Source organism: Channa argus, chromosome 1, assembly GCF_033026475.1.
Source record: "Channa argus isolate prfri chromosome 1, Channa argus male v1.0, whole genome shotgun sequence".
Classification (NCBI taxonomy): domain Eukaryota; kingdom Metazoa; phylum Chordata; class Actinopteri; order Anabantiformes; family Channidae; genus Channa; species Channa argus.
The window spans coordinates 43,703,166-43,727,407 of record NC_090197.1 but is presented as its reverse complement, the minus strand read 5'-3'; the positions used below and the strand labels follow the sequence as shown (position 1 = coordinate 43,727,407).

Sequence of the window (24,242 nt, the reverse complement as noted above, 5' to 3'; positions counted from 1 at the left end):
ATAAACACACACGTCATTCATTGTGCATGTGCTTTAAACTAAACAATAAATCCCCCATTTTCTTGTTGTTTCATATCGTTTTCCAGACCCCTCCCATCACTGGAGTCCCCTCAACTAGAGTTTCTTACTCCGACTGAGGAGATAGCGGCTCCTCCGAGAGAAGCTGAGATCCTGTCACCAGAGGTAGCAGCAGAGAAGACAAGAGAGATCCAACCTGTAAATGTTGTGAAGAAGCCAGTGGATCTTCCTAAACCTTTAAAGAAGTCATCAGATCTCCTAGAACCAACACAGAAGACAGTAGAACTCATTGAATCATTACAGAGCACAAAAGTAGGGCTCCCAGAAGAATCAACAAAAGAGGACCAGCTTCTTTCAGAACCAAAAAGGGAGCTAGACACTTATTCAGACATAGCAGAGAAGCCGCTTGGGCTCCTAGAACCAACAAAAAGCACAGCGGAGCTCCCAGAACCAGCAATAAATGATGTCCTGCTCCCAGTAGGCACAAAGAATGATGAACCAAAAGTAACAAAGACAGCCGAGACTCTAGAATCCGAGAAGAAGCCAACCTGTGAGGTGGTGGAAAGACCTGTAGAGCTCCCACCTGAGAAGCAATTTAATATACCAGCTGAGGAAACTGCACTGACAGAAACAGTCCAGCGTTCTGCTGAGAAGCGACCGGACAGCGGGTAAATGTCTTTGTAAAGTGTTTACATTAATATAAAATCAATGACATTGACTTCTTTAGCAGTGAGATTGCTCAGTCTTTTATTTAATTTGTCTCATGAGCATGTACACTAATGACATGATAGCAACGACACGGTCTGTGTTGTACAGCCTGGGTCATGTATTGTTTACAATTTCCAGTGACAGCTACTTCACTAGTTTGAATAAATTGTGAAGTAATGTTTCCCTATAAGGCTGCTGCTACAGGACTGTTATCCTTCAGAGCTCAGTCAGAGTCTAGATTTAAAATAACATCTAAACTCCAAAGATTATAGAGTTTTACCATTAAGAACAACAGGTTGACAGGCAGACTTATAATTTTGTAGTTGTGGTTTCAAACAGGAAACCAGACATGATTTGTGTATGGCTTTTTAGACCTGATAGTTTTCCTAAAACCTATCAAAACATTTCCATTACTGTGGTGTATCAGAGACATTTTATTGCAGCTAACTTGTGTGTAAAAAGGGGAATCTCATGAGGATGTGTGCTTTTCAGCTTAGCTCACACACTGCTCTGCCTGTCACACATCTAAAATGGATTTCCATGCACTTGGAGACTGCTATTGGTGCCTTTGTTTGGCTTTCAGACACTTCAAGGGTGTCTGGTAGGTTGTTGCTGTCTTTAGTGGTTTACCAGTGTCTGATGGGACAAATAAGGAGTCTTGCAGATTTTATTTGTTTTCATAATGGCTTTTATCCTTTTATGCTTTTAAAACTCCTGACTAAGTTAAACACACATAGTAAACTAGTGCGTTGTTCACTTGCATGTGGACATTCAACGTTTATTTAAGCATTTTAGCAGCTCTTGCCAGACTAGCTTTCCACGTATGTCATTCTTGCCCCGTGAAAGAGGTTCAGCCAATAATGTGTTGTTAATGTAGAGTGATTTCATATTTACTCTTTTAGTAATTTTTAACAAAAGTTTTTGTTTTGTCCTTTCGGCTTATCTGGTGAGTTCAGGGTCGCCACAGCGTATCATTGTCCACATGTTGATTTGGCACAGTTTTTACGCCGGATTAGATTTAAGAATTCCTTCTTATTTCTTTTCTTCAGTCAGTTGTCCTCAGTTATGTCCCTTGTCGCTCCTCCTGCTGTGTGCTTCATATCCAGGAGCCATCCCAAATGCCAGAATAGCACTTGCTGCTTGTCAGTCACAACACTTGTCCCATCACTGCTGTTGGAGACATAAAGGTTTGTTCATAGCGTGGGAGAGGAGGAGTGACACTGCTATTTCCACTATAGGCTTCTTCAATAGATAAAGTTACACTTGCATTTGTGTGGCAGAGACAGATATGTGACTGCACGGTTGGTGTTTGTGTGTGTGCGCGCACGTGTGTGTGTGTTTTTTTCTCCCCGCCCCAGAGGCTGTCCTAGCTGTCAGTCGTGCTCAGTCTGTGTGGCTTTGTGAACTGAAGCCTGTAGTGGGAGGAATTTGGGCAGGCACTCAGCTCCACTGAAGTCATTTGCACAGACCAGAAAGAGTGGAACAAAAGCCAGAGTTCAGAGAAACACTTGAGCATGTTCTGTGGCGTGAGTGTTTATGACAGAGTCCATTAGAGAAGTAGACAGAGGAGAGAAAGACTTGGACACACAGTAACTAGTCCTGATGTTTTTGAAGAGCAGCAGGCACTCAGCTGAAGTCATTTCCATCACTTATTGTAGTTACCTCTAAAGTTGTGTCATGGATTCCTCTGTGGCAGAAATCTGGGTGAGTTGGCAGGTACTAGCTGCACTTCTTTCCTTTGTGTGTCTACAGTAGGTTCTTGCATTTAAATCCATCCAGGTGGATGCAGCAGATGGTCTCTAGGTGACTACTGTTAATTACACTCTGTCTCTACTGACCTCACCAGATGGGCGGAAGAAAGGGACAGACAGATGAAGAGGTAGAAGGCAAAAACAGAAGGAATAAAGTTACAAACTGAACTGTGTACTGTACTGAAAAATGTTACAGGTTACAGCATGTCGTTCTCTCCTCCCATACTTGATGTGGAAGTTGCCTGATTGAGGGTTTGAGAGAAATCTCTTCTTATAATGACAAAGTGAATGAAAGGACTGCAGTCCTTGCAGCAAATGCAAAGGGCCATTGACTGGCTTACTGTATATGGTATAATTGTACCATAGAAAGTATACTTTTTAAAAATTGCTAGTTTTAAATAAAAACCATTTTGTGAAGCCATTTTACACACAAAGCACTACAGGAACGGTTGTGACTCTTTGGCTTGATAAGTAGGATATATTTGGAGTAGCCCACATTTTACTGTAAATAGACAAGTTACCATGGTGATTGTAGGTTCATATCCTTTTGCTGGCAGAAATGGAGTGGATAATCTCAGGTCTGTCATTTATTCAACCATGCTAAGCTGCCTTTAAGTAATAATTTATTTTCACTGGTGACAGACATAAATTTGTGGATTAGTGTCTGACTTGTGTTTGCAATATCTACAGTTTGGTCTTGAATGTGCAGTAGATTTACAGACTGTGTGCCAGAACAGTATGAGCTAGCTACTGACTAAAAGACAGAACTGATCCTCCAATCACTGCAGCATTAAAACATCTTAGCAGCTTTATCAGCTTTGTCATGTTTGTTTTCTTAATGCACATGGAATGACGGTTAGAGAATTAGGTTTGTTATTTACACTACGATAGAAATGAGTACTATGTATGTCTGGACCTTGCAATATCTGGATTTGCTTTTTTATTACTGCTGATGAGGGGCCCTAGAGTAACACCTCACACGTAGCGGCATTATCAGCAATAGAATACTCCATTAAACAGTCACCAGGTGATATTTCAAACAGTAAAACTATAATGCCACAAAGAAGTGTGTAGCTGAAAAATAGCATGCTCACTCCAACTTCTTACATTCCTCCTGTTATGGTAATAAAGGCTCTAGTTCAAACCCATCATACAGTATCTGGAAGGAAGTTGAAAAGCTCCAGCTGTTAACCTGAGTAGGTCAGCTCACATTATCTCCCTATGAAAACCACTGAACCAGGTAATACTCTACCCTTCCCCAGTCTTTAGTGGAATTTAAATTTCTGTCGATTGTCTTCACTTGTGGGGTGATGTGTTACTTTATTTGCGCCGGAACAGTTTTTGTCCATCTTTGGATGCAGCACTGCGTCTTATGACAGTTTGCTCAGACTATGTTGTGACTTAGTTGTTTCTATTTCCAGGCTGCATGTGCCAAGTTGACCACAGATCCTGACACATGTATAGCTTTGGCCTGCTGGTGTGAGCCACTGACTGAGGATTTGTAATGAGAGGAATGGGACCAAATAAAAGTTCATATATGGTATTATAATATGTGTCAACCATCCGGAAATAATTAGTAAATTCTGTGCTTTTATGCACACACCCTCATTATATGTTCTGAATTTACTGGAGAGCGAGATGGAGAAAACTAGACCTCAGTTTCACGTTGAAAAGAGTTGGAAGAGACGTTTGGAAAGTGCAGCTCAGCAGAGAGTTCACTTGATGTCAGAGTACTGTAAATGTGCTTTAGCTGATGGAAGTATTGTTAAAGCTCTAATCTGCAGAAGAGGCAGCTGGGGTATTTTTAGAGCTAAACAGGGGGCATGCCCCAAGTAGGGGAACAGCTGCATGGGTGTCCATTGCGCTGCCTGTCAGATTAGAGAGCCTACCACTCCTGATAAGACTGGCCTGGATCGAGGCCAAATCCACTCCACCAGGTGGCCAATAATGACAGAGCCAGACACCCTCAAACAGGCTACTTTATTGCAGAAGCAAAGTAGAGCAAACAAGAGAAACATGGACTGTCATGTAAGGACACAACGTTCTTAGGATGGTTGGAGTATTGTTTTTCAAGTCACTGCTAGGTTTAGACACAGAGCAAGGGGCTGCATCTTTTTCTGCTCAGGGGTGAGTTTCCCTCATGGTTCATTTGTATAGAGGAAAATGTGAGTCCTCAGAGGGCTTTTGTATTTTGGCCTCTCTGATGATGTGTTGTGTCTCCTCATCCCCAGGGCCTCGCTCGCTGATCAGGCTGAGAGAGGTGACTGTGCCCCCGACTTTCCCCCACCTCCTACCACTGAACACCACCTTCTGCCTGCCCTCCCTCCTCACCTCACCAACTGCACAGAGTTCCCCACTCCTCCTCCCACACCCCCAGAAAGGCACGAAACTGAAGGTCTACCAACCCCACCTGTCTCTCCTTGTGCTTCTCCTCCTCCAGCCCCTTCCTCCCCTCTTGCACCATCTGCTTACCAGTATGATGACCGCTGCCCTGCTTCTGCACCCTGCCACCCCCCTTTAAGGTATGAAAATGAACTCTGGCTGATTTTTCACTCTGAAGCTCATATGAGGCACAGAAAATGTGATGTGAATATGTGACTTTAGTTTTTTGTTTGCCTCTGCTCTGCTCCATTTGCATGATCCTTCCGTAGATTTACTCTTTTAGTCCCTTTAACCTCTTTGATGAAAAGTAGCCATGTCCTTATGCGTTCAAACCCCATACAGGTCAAATTACAGCATTAAATCGACATCTGGCACACTGAAGTGCCTTCTAGACGTTGATCCTCAGAGCTGAATAGCGAGAGAAATTACAGAAAATGTAGTCACCCATGCTGTTTCCTTATTCTGACTTAATAGTACGACATTTTAGTAAATAGGCCTTTTTTCTCTTTTTTCAGTAAAAGAGGAGATCAAAATAATTTGTATGCCTACATAGTAAATATGGTGCTTGGATAGGCAGCTGGTCAGCTTAGCTTACCATAAAGATTGGAAACTCAGGGGAAGAGGTAGCCCATCCAAAAGCAACAAAATATTCTTAACTGCATTGCTATGTGTGGGACCATTTCCTGGCTTGCTTGAGTAATGTCCTAGCATTTCTGCCGGACCCAGTAGGGCAATAAATAGTATGGAAATGGCACATAATCCCTTCTACACTTTGTTTTTCTGTGGATTAAACAAGCAAGAATACATCTTGTAATTAATGGCCTTCAGAGGTGCTTTTATATGGATTCTGTTACCTTTGTATAAAAAGAGGAGCTTTCTTTCATTTCTAATCTTAACATAAGATGAGGTAACCAGCTGCTGGCTGACTCTTCATAGAGGCATGATGGAAATGGTGTTGCTTTCCTGACATGACATACAGATGGATCGCATGCAGTGTTATCGTCATTTTCAGAATGAACTCACAAGTAACTGTTTTGCCTACTACATCAGCAGAATGGCCCTATCATAACATCTTGATATTGTGGTTGATTTCTTGCCAGTTAAGTTGCTTGTGTTATTACATCAAGCTGTTGTTTCAGCTCAGAATACAGTGATTTTCCTTGATAACACTAGTGTTGATTAAATTTACATCCATCTATCAACACTGTTTCCCCTCTGGCAATACTAAGCATTTCTTTACATTCTTTTTTGGCTTTGCACTTTATTTAATACAGATAATTAGAGGGAATGACTCAGCCTCTTTCACACTGCAGTGTATTCTACAACCAGCAGAGGGGTTTTTTCCTCTGCAGAGTCGAGGCTTAATATTTTATGGCCAGCCTATTTCTGCACTCTGCTGTCTGAGTGCTGCATTCGCCTGATGCCCACATGAATGAACACAGGCAGACACACCAGAGCTCATGTATCTCACACAGTTGAATTGAAAATTATGTAAAATGTACACATTTGCTTACAACCCATTTGTCTCAGAGAAACCCCGAATCTTTATGTTGTAGTTAGCTTTGTTTTGGTATAATTTCTATATTCACTGAGAGGGCTGCTATATAGCAGTAGGAAAGAGTAGAGGACCATCAAAACATGGATGAATATTCTGAGTGGATCAATCTGTCACCATTGAAACAATTTAATCTAGTAAAGTAGTTTCTTGAGTAATGTCACACTGAATGCAAAGAACAATTATCTTTACTGGTTATAAAGTGATGATGTATCAATCTCTGTAGGGACTAAGCCGCTCTTTTAGAGCAGCTAGATTATTATCTAAAAGGCATTTAACTGTACCCAAACTGTATCCAAACGTAAATTGCCCTTCCTTACTATGTGATAATCAGAATGTAATCTAAAAACAAACATATTTAAGTTGCTTTTTTGCTAAAGATTCATTAATAATAATTACATTTTCATTTGAAAGGCTTAAACTAATAATTATACAAAACAATACACACTACTCATGTACAGCTGCAGTTATACGTGAGAAGTGCCTTGGATGCTTTGTTTTTCTAGATTCCTGTGACCACCAATCATCTCTGTCAGCTTAATTTCTTCTTGAGACTGTAGAGAACCCCCAAAACACTATGTTACATGCTACAGTATGTTGACAGGTCTACCCCTCGTTTAACCTTTATTTGTGCAGATATATAAAGTCTGCAGTGCACCTTTTTCTTGGCATATGGAAAAGCTGCCCCATAAGCAGCTGTTCTCCCATTACTATTGAAAAGTAAAGCTTTGATGAATCTGTAACTCCCTCTAGTCTCACTTGTCATATTTAGTTAAGATTGGACATATGTTGTAAATTTATTTAAACCACTGCTTTATATGTTTTCCACAGTACAATGTCTTTAAGTAATAAAAGAGGCTGCATGTAGGTAAATTGTAGTGACCCTATTTCCTCGGTTTATGAATCTTTTAGAAAATCCTGCCACAGCTGCATCTTCCAGTGCCTGAGTTAGCTGAATTTTTTATTTCTTCATTTTCTTCAGTCTACAGATTTCACAACAGTACATGCCCGGAAGCTTCTAAGATGGGGATGTTTCTGTGAGCTATTCAATAGAACAGAACTTTTACTATATACACGCTGTACATGCTTTTCTGCCCTAGAAACATCTTTGAATTGGTGTAAGGGTCTGGATGGAACTATCAATCAATATTTCTGTTTTATCAGGGGTCTGCATTGGGAGTTGTGAGTGGGCAGCATTTTTACTTCTCCCCCCAGGCTGTGAAACATCGGCCAACCAACTCATCCGATACTAAAATTACATCAATATTCTTTGTGAACATCGGTTAATGGACTTCATTTTTACACGCAAACACACCCATTTTTAAATGTGGTGTTGGGTTGGACTTGAACCCTAGGCTTTGTGTTCTACATTGTATGAATGTACATTTTTGGTCCTTTTCGGCAGAGGTGTGACCTGAACCCTGTAAACAGCAAACTTGGTGACTACAAGTGCTGCAGGCTGGAATTTCTATTGTAGTAAATCCTCAGTTTCTCACTTTCCCATGAGTGTACCACATATTTATTCTTCTCATATTTCCAGTTTCTCTTTCCCATTACTCCTTGACAATCAATGGAAAATTCACATAACCTGTTCCTGCTCTTATTCGAATCCCACAGGACATATTGTCTTGATATGTCACACACCAGCTACTGAACAATAGACACTGTAAGACACAGCTAGACAGAGTATCATTAGTCCTCCTCTGGTCTTTGATGCAATTGGAGGTTTGATGAGAGTGCTCGTAAATTAGATCACCAAACCAGCCTGCTGCCAAGGGATTTGACACTAAAGTACTATTCATCTAGAAATGCAGATGCTCTTATGTCTGCAGGAAGAGGTTTCTGATTGTTTAGCAAAAATCAGTGTATTTCTGTTTGGGAATTCTGAAAAATCTCATAACACATCATATAATATTTTAACTGTTAGATTTTTGTCTCCTTCTTGATATTCCAATGCCAGTATTGTCAGTGTGTGTTGGTACAAAGTGCTGGAGTGACTTGAATGAAAAAGAATCCAATAGAGCTTAACAATAGACGCACATATTAGTTTTTCAGACTCTATTGTTTACTTCAGGCATCACTCTGGTTTGCCACGCTGAGTGCTGGAAGCTTCCATTATGTGAAAAAGAGGCACAAAAATTACATTTTCACTATGCAACACATTGGATGAGAAAGGGCGATTCTGGCAGGAGAAAAGCAAAGTCGAAAGATAAGCTTGGTGGAATGGGGGAAAGGATGGTACTGACAGGGTGACAGAGAAAGCAGCGAGATTTGGGGGGGTCCGCTATTGTTTAGCTCCCCTACATAGTCACGGTAGCAGATGAGGAAAAAGCTGCTTGTCTTTTTAAAGGCACAGGAGGTTGGTGTCAGGGGAGAGAGTGGAGAAGAGAGGGGGGAGGAGGCAGTGAAAGCAGCAACAGAGCTCGGTGATATCAGCAACCAAACAGAGACGAGGCATCTCAGACCTCAGACAACAAGAAAGAAGGATTATTATTTTATCCCAGGTGTTGTGGATTGTACTCTTCTTGATTTTAATTTTGCTCTTGGAGATTCTATCCCTTCTTGTCTTTTCTTACTTTATCATCAAATGGGAAAGGAAAATATTCACTGTAGAGGAACAGAGGATTGTAGGGGAACAGAGCATTGGGGATGCTGTGCATAAAGTGAGGAGCCTTTACTCATCCAGTGTTTTGCTCCTGATGCTAACAAGACTCACTCATCCTCTGCACTGCAGCACAGTAAGCTCAGCTGGTGCTCACCATCTCACACAGGGTGCCACCTCTGCGAGGATAAGAGCAAAAGAAGAAGGAGATTTGAGGGGAAGAAAGTGGATGTGGAAGGTGGCTGGATAGCAGGACAAAGTGGAGGGGAGGGCAGGGGGGACAGAGTGAGCTGAGAATGGGAGCCAACGAGTCCATAGAGCAAGGACAGACCCCCTGTCCTGCTCAAGAACACATGTGAGTTTGGCTTAAACCTGCATTTGTACTTAGTGTTCTGTCTGCAAATGTTCAGAGGTGTAATCAAGTCAATAAAAATCAGAAAAAAATACTGAACTTAAAAGCGGAACAGGTTTCTCATTGCATTTTATTTATACATGGCTTTCAAATTTGCCTGTTATTAACGTTAAGTTTAGGTACAGGTTGATTTATTATGGACATTGAAACCACCTATAAATAAACATTAGGGTTGTTGTCGCCACAGTGTCACTGTTGATGAGTGTAGCCTGTAACATCTTATCCTGTTACATTCCTCAGTTTTTCTATACAAACTAAATCTTTTACAGACTGTAAAATCCAGCGTGACCAACTGAGCACGCCATCATTGTTGTTTCCTCTTGTGTAAATAAGGATGAGCAACTTGGAGCAGGCGTGGAGGCACATGTGCATCAGTGTATCTAAACCATAGTACAGCACAAATGGATGCAACATAACGGCGCTTCACAGGAGCCTGTGGAAACCAGAATAAAGCAATGAATACAGTGTGTTCCACTGGCAGGCTGCGGTGATGTTTTGTTCTGTGTTGAGTAGAACTCACTATGTGGGCGTAGAAGACATATCAGAGGATAAGAGAAAGACAGTGTTAGAGCAAGGGAGGGAAAAAGAGCAAGAGTGCTCCACTTTGCTGTGTTGTATTTATATCTCACACACACTACTGCACAAGGGAAGCAGGACCTGGGGAGAAACACAGGAGAGGCATAAGCAAACACTTGTGTGTATGCACTGTGTGCAATGTAAATATGAATGATTTATAGCAAAGTCATTTTCATTTTAAAGCTCCATTAAATTCTGCCCACAGTGGACTGAATTCTTCAAAATATAAGCATCAAAGTACAGACCGTTATTACTGGAAGGTTGAGTTCATAGCTGTTCTCTTACAGGTTACAAGAGCAGAATATCTTTGCCCAACACCTCAGCCATTACTAATAAGGCTTTAACTGTGTTTACACCATGAATTGTATAACACTTTCAAAGTCACTAATAATATGCAAAACATTTATACTGGAACTAAGTGTAAGATTATTATTAGAGTAATATTGTTTTCATTTTTAATTTTCACCTCTTCAATAAAACCTTAAATGAGAGGCCAGTTCATAGCTTCTTCCACCCCCCCTCCAACCCCCAAACTCTGAAGCTGTGACTCACAGACCTGGCCTGTTGTTTAATGTGCCATCTGCTAGGAGTCAAAATCTCAGATTAGACTAGGACTACAGATAGCCATTATCTCAGTCTGCCACTCTTTTGTCTCAGTGGAGTCTTTGTTTTTAAATTCAGTGGATTTCTTGGACAAAGGGATATGCAGCACCAAAGGAGAGTGTTTTTATCATTACTCAGATTTTTGAAGTTACACACCAGATGAAGTTACACACAGTGCAATTGTAAGATGTCTGCTCTTTGAGACCTGCAAATGACCTGCAGACGGTGCAGAGTGATTTTCCATAAGATATCGTTTCCTCTGGTTGAAGAATCTCTTCCAGAGGAGTGAGTGGCTTTGTGCTTTTGTACCAATAAGAAGCCTCAACAAGCTTCTCCCTGCTCACCACATCAGATCTGTGCAGAAACTGGAGAGGCTTTTGTAAAAATATTTTCTTTTTATATATATAGTAAATATATAGTATATAGTAAACATAGTAGTAGTATATATAGTAAATATAGTAGGTGCTTTACAGGGTGCTCAGAGACCATGATGTAATATAAGACAGACATATAACTCTCCTTTTTCTTTTAAACAGACATATAGCATTTAGCATATTATAAATATAAATTTACACAAAAAGTACAGGAAATATTTAAGTATTTATTTTACAAAGCATTGTTTGTGTTCAAGTTCATATTCTGGTAAAACCTTATGTAGCTGGTTGTTTATTCATTAAAAAGTATTTTGTTTCTCACATTTGGTAATGCAAGTGAAGCATTGAACTGCCCACTTAATGCCGACAAAAATGTTTCCTTAAAGATCTCCAACAGCTGAGAGGTGAAGGGATTGGTGCATGAGGAGACTATAACAAAAGCAAGATTGTAGCGCAAACATTTTTAAAAAAAGACACGGTGGGCATTTTTGTGTTTTTATTGGGCAGATGCAATAAAGAGAGCAGACAGAAAACATGATGGGAGAGATAAGGTATGACATGCAGCAATGGCCCCCAGCTGGCCTGGAAACTGGAACATTACAGTTATGTGGCATGCCCTACAGTTATCAGTGGTGGTCCAGGAAAGCAAGATAATTAAAAACAAAAAAGTATGAGTGACAGTTGGCATGTTTTTGACAGCTGAGAGACGATAGAAAGAGATAATCCACTGAGGCTAATCACACAGCTGCTTGGAGACCAGCAGCCACTAGCCCACTTCCTTTTATCCATCCCTTTATCTACTTTTCCTAACTGGTTATCTGCCTTTTCTGTAAAGAATCATTCTTTATTTGCAATGTTCACATCATAAAATGTGATATTTTGGAATAATTTGTACATATTGAACAGACAGGTGGTAATGGGTTTATTTGTTGGTATGGCCCAGTTTCCCCCTCTTCCCCAGAGCTGATGATGCCTCCCCCTTCAGCCCCGTGAAGGCTGTTTAGACAAGCTGAGTTGGATTTGGCTAAAAGCAGACGCACGTCTGGCTGGCTGAACTGCAGCGCCTCCCTGCCTCCTCAAGCTGCAGAGTTTCTGTCTCCAGGCAGTCATCTCAGCCTGTGATAGGCTGCTATTAACTGCTACTCTCTTTGTTTCTATTCGCCCCCATACCCTGACTGCTCACCCACATGCTGCCTTTCCTCTTTCTATGTTTTGTCTGCCACTAGGTGACGTAAGAGCTGCTAAAGGCATGGTTGTATTAGCATGGAATACAATGCCAGATTGACTTTTATTCATCTAATAAGTTCTAAAAGCATGTTACAAATTTATGTCTATTACCCATTTGAAAGCTGCTTCCTTTGTTTCCAAACCACTGGCATGTAGCATGACTGAATATAGATGATGCTGATGCAGCAGCTGTTTGCCTCACGCAGTACCTCTGCAATGTGCCTTCATTTGTCTTAAATACAATCGCTTTCACACATCTCTGAGCTAGTTTCTCATTGGATAGGTAAACCTTGGTTAGTGTATGTTTATGTGTGTTGGTCTGTTGCATCGAGCGAGTTTTGTTTTTTTTCTTCTGCCGTAGTGGAACATATGGTGGGAACGACTTCCAGTTACCATAGCAACACAGTGTTTGTAGTTAAATGAAAAATGTCCTCTCCAAGGACATAATAAGAACACTGAAATGATCCCTGATTACTTTATGTTTCAGTTTTCTCATGTATTTCCATTTAATCACCAAGAAAATGCTTTTATAAATGCTATATTTCATTCTACTCATCAAAGCGAAACTTCAACAGAGCTGTGTCTTTTTTCAACAACGAACAGGTTGAGTGGATCCATTTCGGTTTACGTTTTTGTGATGTATGCTTATTTGGCATTTGATACCTATAATGCTTTGAAAGTGGGTCCTCTCCTCAGGGCAGCCTGTCTGACCATCTGACAATATGATCCTACTTCCCAGTGACTGATCCAGATCGATCTCCAGTAAAACCAGTCTTATCCTGCTGGGACACACTAAGCCCTCACACAGATCACAGCTCTGGCCTTCTTTATTAACCATGTGCAGTCTCATTTTGCATCACAACACCCTGATTAAGAGGAGAATTTTAAGAGGTTTGACCTGAGAAAGGGATAATAAATAGGTCCCACTTTTAGCCTAATGAATATCATGTGTCTGTGGAGCACACTGCAATGCAAGTGGAACCTGTTGAAGTGCTATTTTTATTGAACCTCCACCTCTGATGTTATTTGGACTCAGAAATCATGGACATAAAGACCACAACAGCAAAATGCACTAATTTCCAGTTTCTTTAAATACAAATTTCTCGGATCTGAATATTCGTTTTACACATATTGGCTAGACTGAAGGATAGATGATGTTTTAGACCTATGTGTTGGTCATGGTGCAGTCATGGAGTTTTTTTTTTTTAGTTTTACTATGTCTGTGAAAATGACCTGTGTTTGTAGAGAAAAATCTAGGTATTTCTATTCATTGATAAATAAAAAGGTATAGATTTTTTTAAAATGTTTTAAGGCATAAATAAACACTGTGGTACAAAAGATAAGGTGGGAATAAATAGTGTATATCAGATGCAGTGGTGATAGGAATATTAATATCAGAACCTATTAGGCTGGTTGTCAGTAGAATGCCTTTACATCGGTGTAGAAAGAACAAAGTGGCTCAGGAGAAAGAAAGAGAGAGAGGTTGAGTTAGGTAGAGGGAGGGCAGAAAGCAGAGAGAGGATGGCTTGGAGGAAAGGAGAGAGAGAGAAAGTGAGCCAGAATATAGAGTAGGCAGGCGGTGGGCTTCTGCAGCCAGTCTGGGGAGGAGAGGAGACTGACTGATATGGCTACAGATGACAAAGAGGAGCAACATGAACATTGGAGATTGGAAACAAAGCGAGCTGGGATACTAGATCAGAGGACAAACAGAAGCCAGAGGAAAGGTTGGAGTAGGCAGTATTAGCCATCATCTAATAGGAAGAGGTGGTGGCTACCTGTGTTTTAGGCGGTTGCATCGGGGTGCAGACAGGATTGGCCCACCGGCAGCCATGGCAGTGAGTGCGTGGCAGGCTTTATCTCCACTGCAGTGGGCTCGCTGGGGCTGGGATACATTGCTGGGAGGGGCAGGAGAAGGGGATAGCCCAGGCTCGGATCCGGCTCTGGGGCTCCTCCAGCGTCTCTCCTGGGGCTCACATCATGATAACATGATCAGGGATGCTGGGGAGCCTGTGAGACAAAGGTGAGACAGTTACGGGAGGCTCGTGCCATTTATGGTCAGATAACACATTGATCAAAAGAGCAGTGAGCTTGGTCAGCATGGAAGAGTAATCAATACAGGCTTTGCTTAAAATGATAACATGCTGTATACTGGCTGTATTTTATTTATTTATCCACTCTTGTTGTTTGATAATTACCTCACTTCCCCTGTATCTATCTCATGGCTGTGACATCTTTAGATTTAGGGTCGTCTTGTGTTTATGTGGGTTATTATGTGTGGGGAAATGTGGTAATTCTCATGGGTACCATTAACTGTCACCTCACAACAGATTGAGTGCTTTCATTTGTAGCCATGAAAGTTCACACACACGTACTAACCTGGGGCATTTTTTTTTTTTTACCCATAAACACAAATGGAATCAATACTGCCCTTGATAAATATATGATATATTTATATATATACACAATATATATCAAAACTTCTCAACTTTAAACTAATAGTCTATTGTGCCATAATGTTTGTGCAGTAGAGCTATTTCACTCCCCCTCACATGACGTCAGTATCTATAATTCTTATACAGCCATTTGAGTCATTACAGCAGCCATAACTAATTGTGTCCATATCTTTTACCATAGGAGCTCAGACTCTGATGGAGCGTTTGAAACCCCTGAATCCACAACTCCAGTGAAGGCTGCTTCTCCCACAGATTGCCAGAGCCAGCAGTTAACATCTGATGACCAAGGTACAGTAAGAGCTCTATTTTATCATGTGTTATTCCTTCTTGGACCTTATGACACCATACTAGCATTGAGGCAGGTGACAGAAGAAATAAAGCAGTATTTCATATTTGTCCTTGTCTTTTTGAGACACTGCAAATATCCAAGGCTTTTGTTATATGTAACAAAAAAAAAAAAAACGCTGAGTGATCAGTTCAGTGTATCTTTTGCTTAATTAACAGCTTATTAATATAATGTCCCTACATCCCTCCATGTTTTGCAGTAGCAGATACCTCAGTGAGTGATCTTGCCTGTGATGTGACCTCAGCTGGTACAATATGCCGTTCCCCTTCCATTGTTTTTGATGAAAATAAGCCCATTGCAGCCAGTGGCACATACAACATTGAAGTTTTTGCTGATTCAGCAAGTCACACTCTGACCCGATCCCTGAGCCTGCAGGGAGGAGAACTAGATAGTTCTGGTCCATTGGATGAACCAACCACAGGAGATTTCCGTCCACATTCAGAGTCCTTCAGCATAGGCACTGACAGTGCCCCAGGAACACTTTACAGACCTAAGAAAATCCGTACTGGATCTCTAAAAAAGAAGCCTCTTCTAAGACAGAATTCTAATCCAGAGAGTCCAAAGCCAGCATCATCCAGTAGCACCCCTGAGATCAAGAAGCGGACAAAGCCTCGAACTGCCAGCCCTCTTCAAGCTCAGGAGGAAACAGAGGCAGCACCTGCAACCCCAAGCCCTGGGGGGACCCTCAGAAAGACCAGGAAGAGCCGTGTGGAGACCCCACCACCTCTCCCAGAGGAGATTAATCATAACAGTCAAGAGGAGATCCTAGTCACCCCTGCCTTACCCTTGTGCCAGGAGGAGACCTCTCTCTCTGGTAGTCCAACAGGCAAAGACGAATCTCCCATCCCCCCTAGTGCTTCCTACAAATGGGATCCAGATAATTTTGAAAACATCGACCCTTTCAAGACTGGAGGTAGCAAAATTGCCAACTCACCTGTTCTGGGTCGTAAAGATCCTGTGTGTGCCACGATTGCCACCCCCCCAGGGAGTCCCCCTCTCCCTACAGCACGGCCCCCAGCTCCTCTTCAGGAGCCAATCACTAACCCTGCTAACCCTGAAGAGCAACCCATAATCCCTAATCGCCAGTCAGTAAGGCTGGAGTTTGACTACTCTGAGGAGAGCAGTGAGGCTCCACATCAGGCCTCTCCCGTGCCCAAGAAAGTGGGCAAAAAACCCAGTGCCAAGATGCCCCTGAGGAAACCAAAACTGGGGCTGAAAAAGGCCCCTCCACAGACAGAGCAACTGGACAACGATCCTCCACTTACCCACAATGGCAACGAAGATGAAATTTGTGTCCCAAAAGCATCTTATAAGTTTGACCCTGACAAGTGGGAAGATCCAAATTTTAATCCATTTACTTCTAAGAGAGGCATCACCAACTCCCCCAAACTATCCAGGCCATCTTATACCTTTGACCCCAGTAACTTTGATGACTCCATAGACCCTTTCAAATCCTCGAATAAGATGGCCAGTTCCCCTCCTAAGGCCTCTGCCTCCTTTGAACTATCATCCAATGACTATGACAATGAAAATGACAATGATAACATTGGAGAACTGGAGGATCAAAATCAGAACAAACCTGCGAAGAAGAAGAAAACTCCTATCAAATCGTAAGTTAACATATTATTACAACAATACCAGCTGTTAACAGGGGATTCAACACAAAACATTGTGTTCATGAGCAGGAATATCTGCATATTAGATTAGTCTGTTTGTTTGTGTTCTATTTGTCTGCTATGCCAGTGCCTTCTGTCTGTCTCTCTGTCACCTGTGTCTGTGTATTGTCATATGTCATAGGAAGTCCAAGGGTGTGTCCTCTCTATGTTGTTTGTTGTAAGTACATGTGCAACGCAACCATCCGCCCTTTCTGACCCACGTGGCTTTACTTTTAAAACAGCATGTTGCCCTGTTGTTCCTCTTCCTATTAATAAAAACATCATAATTCCAATCATTTAAACATTTTCAATACTGCCCCTTTTAACTGAAGCATACCTTTTTTCAGTTTTGTTAAAACTAATTAAAAATAGTTATTTTACTCAAGTTGGGGATTACACTTATGTGGCCATCTAGTGCTGTTCATCATGGTGCAAACCTTTACACCATGGTAGGTGTGGTAAGCAGTGTAAAAAGCCTTTTACCAACACATGTCAGTGCTGCGGTGTTTGGTGAGGTGCTGTTGAATAAGATTAATACATGGAGGTGGGTTATTGTGTTGTGTTCAAATACTTTAGTATCAGCAGGCAAAAAACCTCTCTTCAACACAGACATTTTTGTTGCCATGCCACACTTTCCCATCTGCAGGAGCAAAGGTCTGGGGGATACCTTTACTCCCCCTTGTGTTCAGTGTTGGCTATTGTTGAAAAACAAAAAACAGAATATGGGTACATTTCAATGTTGTTTTCTAGTCATTTATATTACTTTTAATGCATTTTAAGAATCACAACCAAAACACCCCGCACCCATATATGAGCATTTGCTGCATGGTCTAGAGATCAAAGAAAGATCCTAAAAGATGCACTCCAGATAAACTGAAAACTGAGGTAATAAAATCCTGCCCTCTACTAACCTGCTACATTGTGAAATACTTTCCTGTACAAAGTCTGTTATTTGTTGATTAATTTGAAAAGTAAACTACTCATAACATAATATTCATGTATCATTACTCTTGATAGTCCAGTTGCTAAACAACACTCCTCACAAACGTGTCACTAATCACTCATTCAGGTGATAGTAAGTAGTACTGTTAAACATATGGTAATGCTGCTCCTAAAAATTGTTATTTAATGCAAAAGCATTAATATTATTTTATGTACAGTTGTTCAGTTTTCACATTTTTGCATTTGTGTCAGTGCACACATTAGACATAGGTAGGGGTTTATTTAAAATATAGTAATGCTGAGAGAATGTGAATCTTAGTAAGTGATCATTTTCCTTCTTCCTCAGTAATACTTTCAGAGTGAAGAGGTCTCCAAAGAAATCCCCATTATTTGATCCTTCCCAGGTGTGTACCTAATGCTCCCTGTTTGTACTTTTTCATTTGGCTCTATCATTCAATTTTGTCTCACCTGTGTTCTACCTTCCTATCTACAACTGTGCTGCTGCCTTGCAATGCAGGATTCTACGCCCATAGATGAATCTCCCTCTCTCCATCAACAGGACGACCATGCAACAGATGAGGAGAAGCTGGCATCCTCCACCAGTCATAAGTGGGCAGCCCTGCAGGACTTGGATGCAGATGTGAACTCTGACCAGCAAGACTTCCCTCAGCCATGTGACCTTACATCCTTTGTTAACGAGAATAGTCTTCCTCATCAGACACAAGGTAAGCCATCGCTGCGGTCTGGTCCTTCTTTTTCTCTTAGCTAGCTGTGTCCACACAAATGATAAAAGAGATCATAGCAACCCATCTGGTGTTAAAAGGAATTTCAATGCTTATGTTTGGATGAATCAACCTGTACAGAATCATCCACTTTACTTTTTATTCATCTATAGACATCATTGATTTTTCTTTTATTTATTTTTTTTGCACCATTGAAATAAACCTGCTGGCCCAGTTCTCTCCTGCTCTGACCTCCAGAATAGCCACTTCTACCCAGAGGCTGTCTGGCTCAACCCATCTGGGTCAGAGATGAAACACAGAAATGAGAGCTCTGCCTCTCTGATCCCATCTGTCCAGAGCTCAGCACTGAATGAAATGTCTCTATTTTCTTCTCTGCATCTGAAACTTTTTTTGTGTTATCAGTGCAAGACTATGAAATTGAGTACATGGAGAAGATTGGGTCCTCTTCACCTGTGAGTATTTGATGTAATTCAGAGATTGAATTTAATTTGTGTTTGGCCCATTTTTACTGCTTTGTTTCTGTTTTTATAGTGGCATGTTTATGCATATGTAGAGTAGTAAGTGCATTTCAGATTCAGACATTAAAACTATTTTCTGGTGTGACTTGCAGCCCCCATCTGTGAAGAAGCCATCTTTGTATCTGAAGCTGGATTCAGTATCTGACAACCTAACCAAGAAGATGTGTGCAGATGGATCCGAACCAAGCTCCCCCTGCACAGGGTACAACAGCCTCTACTACTGCTTTACTCTTTTACATGAAAAATATGTTTAGTTACTTTTCATTCTTTCATGCACTGTATGTTCACTGTATAGGAAGACTTACAGTGGAATCATTAGAGCATTTTTCAGTGTAAACCACAATGATATAGACTGCGTAATGCATGTATCCCTGCCTCTCATTTCTTTCTGTGAAGGAGTTTTGAGGAGATGGAGGCTCAGATAACAGCGGGTATGAAGACCCCGGTGCTAAGCGCCCGGCCTGGTCCTGAGGGCTCTGCTGGGGACAAGGGCAGAAAGCGAGAAAGCGAGTCACTCAGCCGAACACAAAGCACAGAGAGGGAAGAGCAGGTGAGCCATACGCCTTTACAAGGTTATGACATTTTATTTTTATGTCTTGTCACCATCATGTGAGGGAAATATGTCAATTTTGATTTTATTACATATACCATATCATTGCTTAGTCACAAGGGGGAGACAGAGTGCCACATGCTGTGACGTGGCCCTCCAACATGAACGCCATGAGTCACAGTGATCCTATAGCGATGCCACTGATAACAAATAGCCAGTCCAACACACTAAACTTCCAGCTTGAACGTGGTGACTCCACTCCCAATGCTGCCACTCAGACAAGCGCTTGCTTTGCCATCCTGACCCCTGCCCTCCTCCCTGCCCTCTGCCTACCCCTTCTGGTACCCATATAGCCCCATAGCCAGGGACCTGAGGAGACCCCAGCTCCTGCCCTGGCCATGCCCCTGTTAGACAGGCTGTCTGAATGTGATGATCCTCTGCAGTACCTGGAGCCTGACCTGGCTGAGACCAACCCCACTGCATTCGCCCAAAAACTACAGGTGTGTTAAAAGACCACACGTGACCGCTATTGATAACCTTATAGATTTTGGCTCTGGTGGCCCTTTTGTGACGCTGATTTTTGATTGTGTGTGTCTTGAATGAGTGTTATTCCCATTGTGTCACTTTATCACATCCTGTCTTTTCCTTTTCCCATTTCTCCTTTATTTAACCTACAGAGTGCTGCACTTTTTAGTTTCACGTGTGAAAAATATTGGTGGTGTGTGAAATGTAGACAGCAGCAAATATATGTACTCTACTCAAGTGTCTATATGTTTTCCCTTTGCTCTCTCATCCTGGGGCCGCAACCCCCCCTTCTTTACCCCCCAAATCCATCAACCCTCACCCCCATGTGTGCGGCCCAGGAGGAGCTGGTGCTTGCTGCCCTGAGGATAGAAGCTCTGCAGGTAGCAAAAAACATCTCTCAGTGCCCCTCCCTCTCCAATGTAACCCCCCAGGTACTGCGCTGAGTCAGCCTGCACCTGCAGTATGTGTGTTTCTAAGAGCGTGTGTGTGTAAGAGTAAAGCTGAGTGGTTACATAATGGTGGGGTATTTATAAAGGAACATCTGTGTGTGACTATAGTGCGTGTGCATGAGTGTGTCTCAGCCTGCCTATCCCTCTCCCTAAACATGCCGTTCTGAGTGTTACTGTGAACCCATGGCCTTATCTACATGGTAGCTGCACCACTACATGCACAGTCTTGCCACCTCTTCAGTCCCTACATTTGAAATCTCTAACACTGCTTTATGCGTCCAGCTCCCATCATGACTAGCAGTGAGGTCTTTCAGGTTATCACTTCAGGAACACTGTGCCTTCTTAGTCCCATGCCTATAATACGCATGTTGGGCAACATGCATGTTGCCTGTTCATGAGAGGCTTACATTAGCATGAATGTGACTGGGAATAATTCACACTGGAGCAAATATTACCAGGTAAAAGGGTTATTGTAAATGGCTGTACCTACCCCAGGTGTATTTATTATCCCAGTCACATTCTTTATTTGGATTTGGTCCTTCTCCCAGACTAACAGCACTAACAAACAGCTGAATCAGGTAGGTGTCAATGTACCATATTTTTGCTGGAATTTTTGGTACAGCATATGAATTTGGCTGATTTGAAGGCTTGTGTTGAAACAGCACGTGCCTAGACATAAGAATGGTCCGTGGGAAAAATCTCAAAAGTTGGAGTTAGGCAGGCGTTTTCCACCGTCTTTCCTTCCTTGTCTCAAACTGTTGTACCGCACACTTTACAGTCACGACTCAAGAAACCCAGCACTCGACGATGGAATATCAGTGGTTCACCCTTATTCAAAGTAAGAGTAACGTTATACCCTTGTGATCTGTCCTCGTCCTGATCTGAATACAGTGCAGTCCAGCGATTTGGCTATAAACACATTTCATTGTTTTAAGCGTTGAGCGTATATAAGTCAAAGTTTTTTTACATCAGGCTTGATTTCCCTTGCTTTTTACTCAATTTGGATGGAAAATGGTGTCAAATTAAAGCTGAAATGCAGCAGTTCGATCTTATAGTGATAGAGTACAGAGCCAAAATGATTATCCAAATGCTCACAGACTGCACAGTATACTGTAGGCTGTATCCCATAGGCCTCAGAAGGTCCAGAGAGCCTGAGACCCGCCTACCATAGCTTTACTTTGTGTTATAAGGTGTGTTTTCTGCATTTACGGTATATCTAGTATCTAGTAATCAGTGTCTTTCTGTACCTGTTATTATGTATTTTGTGTTTGTCTCTTAGCTGTTTTCAGTTCACATGTTTTTGTTCACATTAAATCAAGTCTTTGCGATTTTTGCCAATATCCCCCCTGAAAGTGACACTAAAAGTCTGTATAGAGTTGTATTATCAGTGAGGAAAACCATTTATTTATTATTATTATTTATTTATTTATTATTTATTTATGTGACTGTCACTTTGTGGCAATTCCATGTATTACAATTTCATTCATTCATAAGGCATCTTTCCCTAAACTTCGGCTGGATTCATCACATTATCACTACAAACAGCAGAACATACAGCATTATAAGATTCTTGTGTAGATGTACAGTAGTGGCTGATTTCTGTGAATGTGAGTTTGGTTTCCTGTCAAATAGGGGCCACTAGCTTTGTTTGCCCTTAGATAACTCTTGGGGATTATCTCTAAGAAAAAGCATTTATTAAAAAGTTTTCTTCAAACCTCACTGATTAAGCCCGGTTACTCCTTAATAAAAGAAATATTTAAATGTGACCAGTCTTTACCATGAGTAGAATAATAGCCAGACCAAACGCTTCACTCTCTTTTCTACGTATTTGTGAATCTCAGTCTCCTTGTCCCCCCGTGAGCCCCCGACATTTTATCAAATCCTCCTGTAATCCGAATGAATAAGTCTCTTTCAGAGTAGATTTTAAGGCACCAAAAAATGTAGTACAACAAAGACTGTTTTTGTCTGTTTTTATTTTTTGTATGAGGAGTTGTTGTCACATGTACACATGCATATGCACTTTAGTATAATGTGTCTCATTATAACTTCATCTAGGTCGAAAGCCAAACTCTTCTCAGTTATAAATTATGTGAATTTTCTGGTTCTCCTTAAACCATTTTTATGGGCAATTGGGCAAATGTCACAAAAGGTTACTGTAAACACCATGTTTCTAGCCACATTAAAACCAGTTTACTATGTTATATATATTAAACCTGATATTAACATCTACTTCTCATGCTGCCTGGTCTGCTCCCCTATCCTCCCTCTCCTGTACATGATGCAGTCCTTGCTGTCCTCCTTTCTTTCTGCCTTGCCTGGACCCAATCACATTCAAGCTACTGCAATGATCCAGTGACTATAAAACCTCAGCTATGGGCAACATCAGCTTATCACAGTGGCTAATACTGTGGTAATGAAGACTGTTTCATCCAATCATGTGGCAGCTGACCGAGTCTTCAAGAACATCACTAGTGCGCCTCGTTTATATATTGATTTTGCTGTGTGGTACATGTTAATCTAGTTTGTTGCTGCCTTGTGGTTTGCTTCAGGAATCCTGATGAGAATGTGCGTGTGGGCCCAAGGGTGAGGGTTTCTAGTCTGTAGCTCAGTCAGGTTTGTAACTGGTTATGTTTCCTTTTCTGTCCCTACTCTCTTTTCATTCCTGGAAGCAGCACAGAGATGTGTCATCCCCACTGGAGAGTGCTGTGTGTAAGAACTCACTGTACGCCAGGTCCACTGCCACCGCGTACATCGAAGGGGAGAGTCCCCACCTGCCTGGAGATCTCGACCACTCGTTAGGAATTGCACGAGAGGAGGTGTCTGAATTTTTTTTTTTAAATGCTGTATTAGTCAAAAAACTCTATGTGGTTTTTCATTTTACTCAACAAATTTGTTACACATTTCAGATTGTGATAAAAGAGAAAGAGGTGCTGGAGTGGCAAAAGAAGTATGAAGACAGCCGACAGGAAGTGGTGGAGATGAGGTAAGTGGTAGCACCTTCGGTTGTCATCACTCACATCACAGTGAGGTCCCACCCATATGTTACAGCATGAATTTTGCTCCTCACTGTTTTTGTGTTAAATAAAATTAATTAACCTGTCAATTGGCCTGTTGTGCTTAAACTGTCAAATGAAGCCATATGTAGCTGCAGAGAGCCAGCTAAAGAAGTCTATTTGTATCAGCATAAGGTGGAGAAGAGAGAGAAAATAGAAATGATACCACATATGTAATATGTTTTAGATATGTAAGAGAAAATGTGTTATGGAATTGTAAGCGGCTGTCATTTAGATTATACACTACCAGCTATTTGACAACAGATCAGAACTAGAATTGATTCCACTCATATTTACATAGAATCAAATGAAGCCTGCAACATGGTTCATGATGCAGGTTCAAGGAAATATAGATATGCAATATTGATGCCCTGTTCCCTGTCAGTTGGCTGTGGGTCCAGTTGGCCACAGCTCATTTAGTGTGGATAAGACAGAGCTTAATTCATTTGACTGATTGGGCTCAGGATAACAATGCAATAAGAAGCTAATGGGGAGGCATGGCTAATTAATCCTCTTACCTATACAGTAGCAACCTGCTTTTCCCAAAACAAGGCCTGGGCCCGGCTGGTTCTTGGCTTGGAATGATGGGGGACATCTAACTACAAGTCTCCGATAGGCAGTGCAGACGTAGTGCAAGTAAATAAAAAATACAAAGCCAACAATACTTTTGGGTTCTTTAAACACTAACATTGCCTAGTTTTCAAATTTTTTTACGTTGCAGATTGAAAAACATTTCTGTTTGTTGGTCACAAAGTAAAAATTGTTAAATTGACCCTGCTAATGAACAGACAGGGAGACAG

General features: G+C 41.5%; 1 protein-coding gene across 16 annotated transcripts in view; it reads left to right on the top strand.

Moving 5' to 3' along the window:
- tacc2 (transforming, acidic coiled-coil containing protein 2) overlaps nucleotides 1-24,242 on the top strand; it is a 43,886-nt gene that overhangs the window by 16,421 nt on the left and 3,223 nt on the right. For 3 of the 16 annotated variants that reach the window (XM_067524594.1, XM_067524608.1, XM_067524540.1), the window contains 14 exons: nucleotides 87-686; nucleotides 4,709-4,999; nucleotides 14,843-14,949; nucleotides 15,207-16,617; nucleotides 16,805-16,840; nucleotides 17,951-18,008; nucleotides 18,122-18,329; nucleotides 18,750-18,799; nucleotides 18,958-19,067; nucleotides 19,262-19,415; nucleotides 19,769-19,915; nucleotides 20,279-20,371; nucleotides 23,062-23,205; nucleotides 23,296-23,372. In XM_067524594.1, the coding sequence (XP_067380695.1) occupies nucleotides 87-686; nucleotides 4,709-4,999; nucleotides 14,843-14,949; nucleotides 15,207-16,617; nucleotides 16,805-16,840; nucleotides 17,951-18,008; nucleotides 18,122-18,329; nucleotides 18,750-18,799; nucleotides 18,958-19,067; nucleotides 19,262-19,415; nucleotides 19,769-19,915; nucleotides 20,279-20,371; nucleotides 23,062-23,205; nucleotides 23,296-23,372 (3,486 nt within the window). The remainder of the gene's footprint in view (nucleotides 1-86; nucleotides 687-4,708; nucleotides 5,000-14,842; nucleotides 14,950-15,206; nucleotides 16,618-16,804; nucleotides 16,841-17,950; nucleotides 18,009-18,121; nucleotides 18,330-18,749; nucleotides 18,800-18,957; nucleotides 19,068-19,261; nucleotides 19,416-19,768; nucleotides 19,916-20,278; nucleotides 20,372-23,061; nucleotides 23,206-23,295; nucleotides 23,373-24,242) is intronic. The other 13 variants (XM_067524549.1, XM_067524566.1, XM_067524584.1 and 10 more) reach the window with 13 other exon arrangements.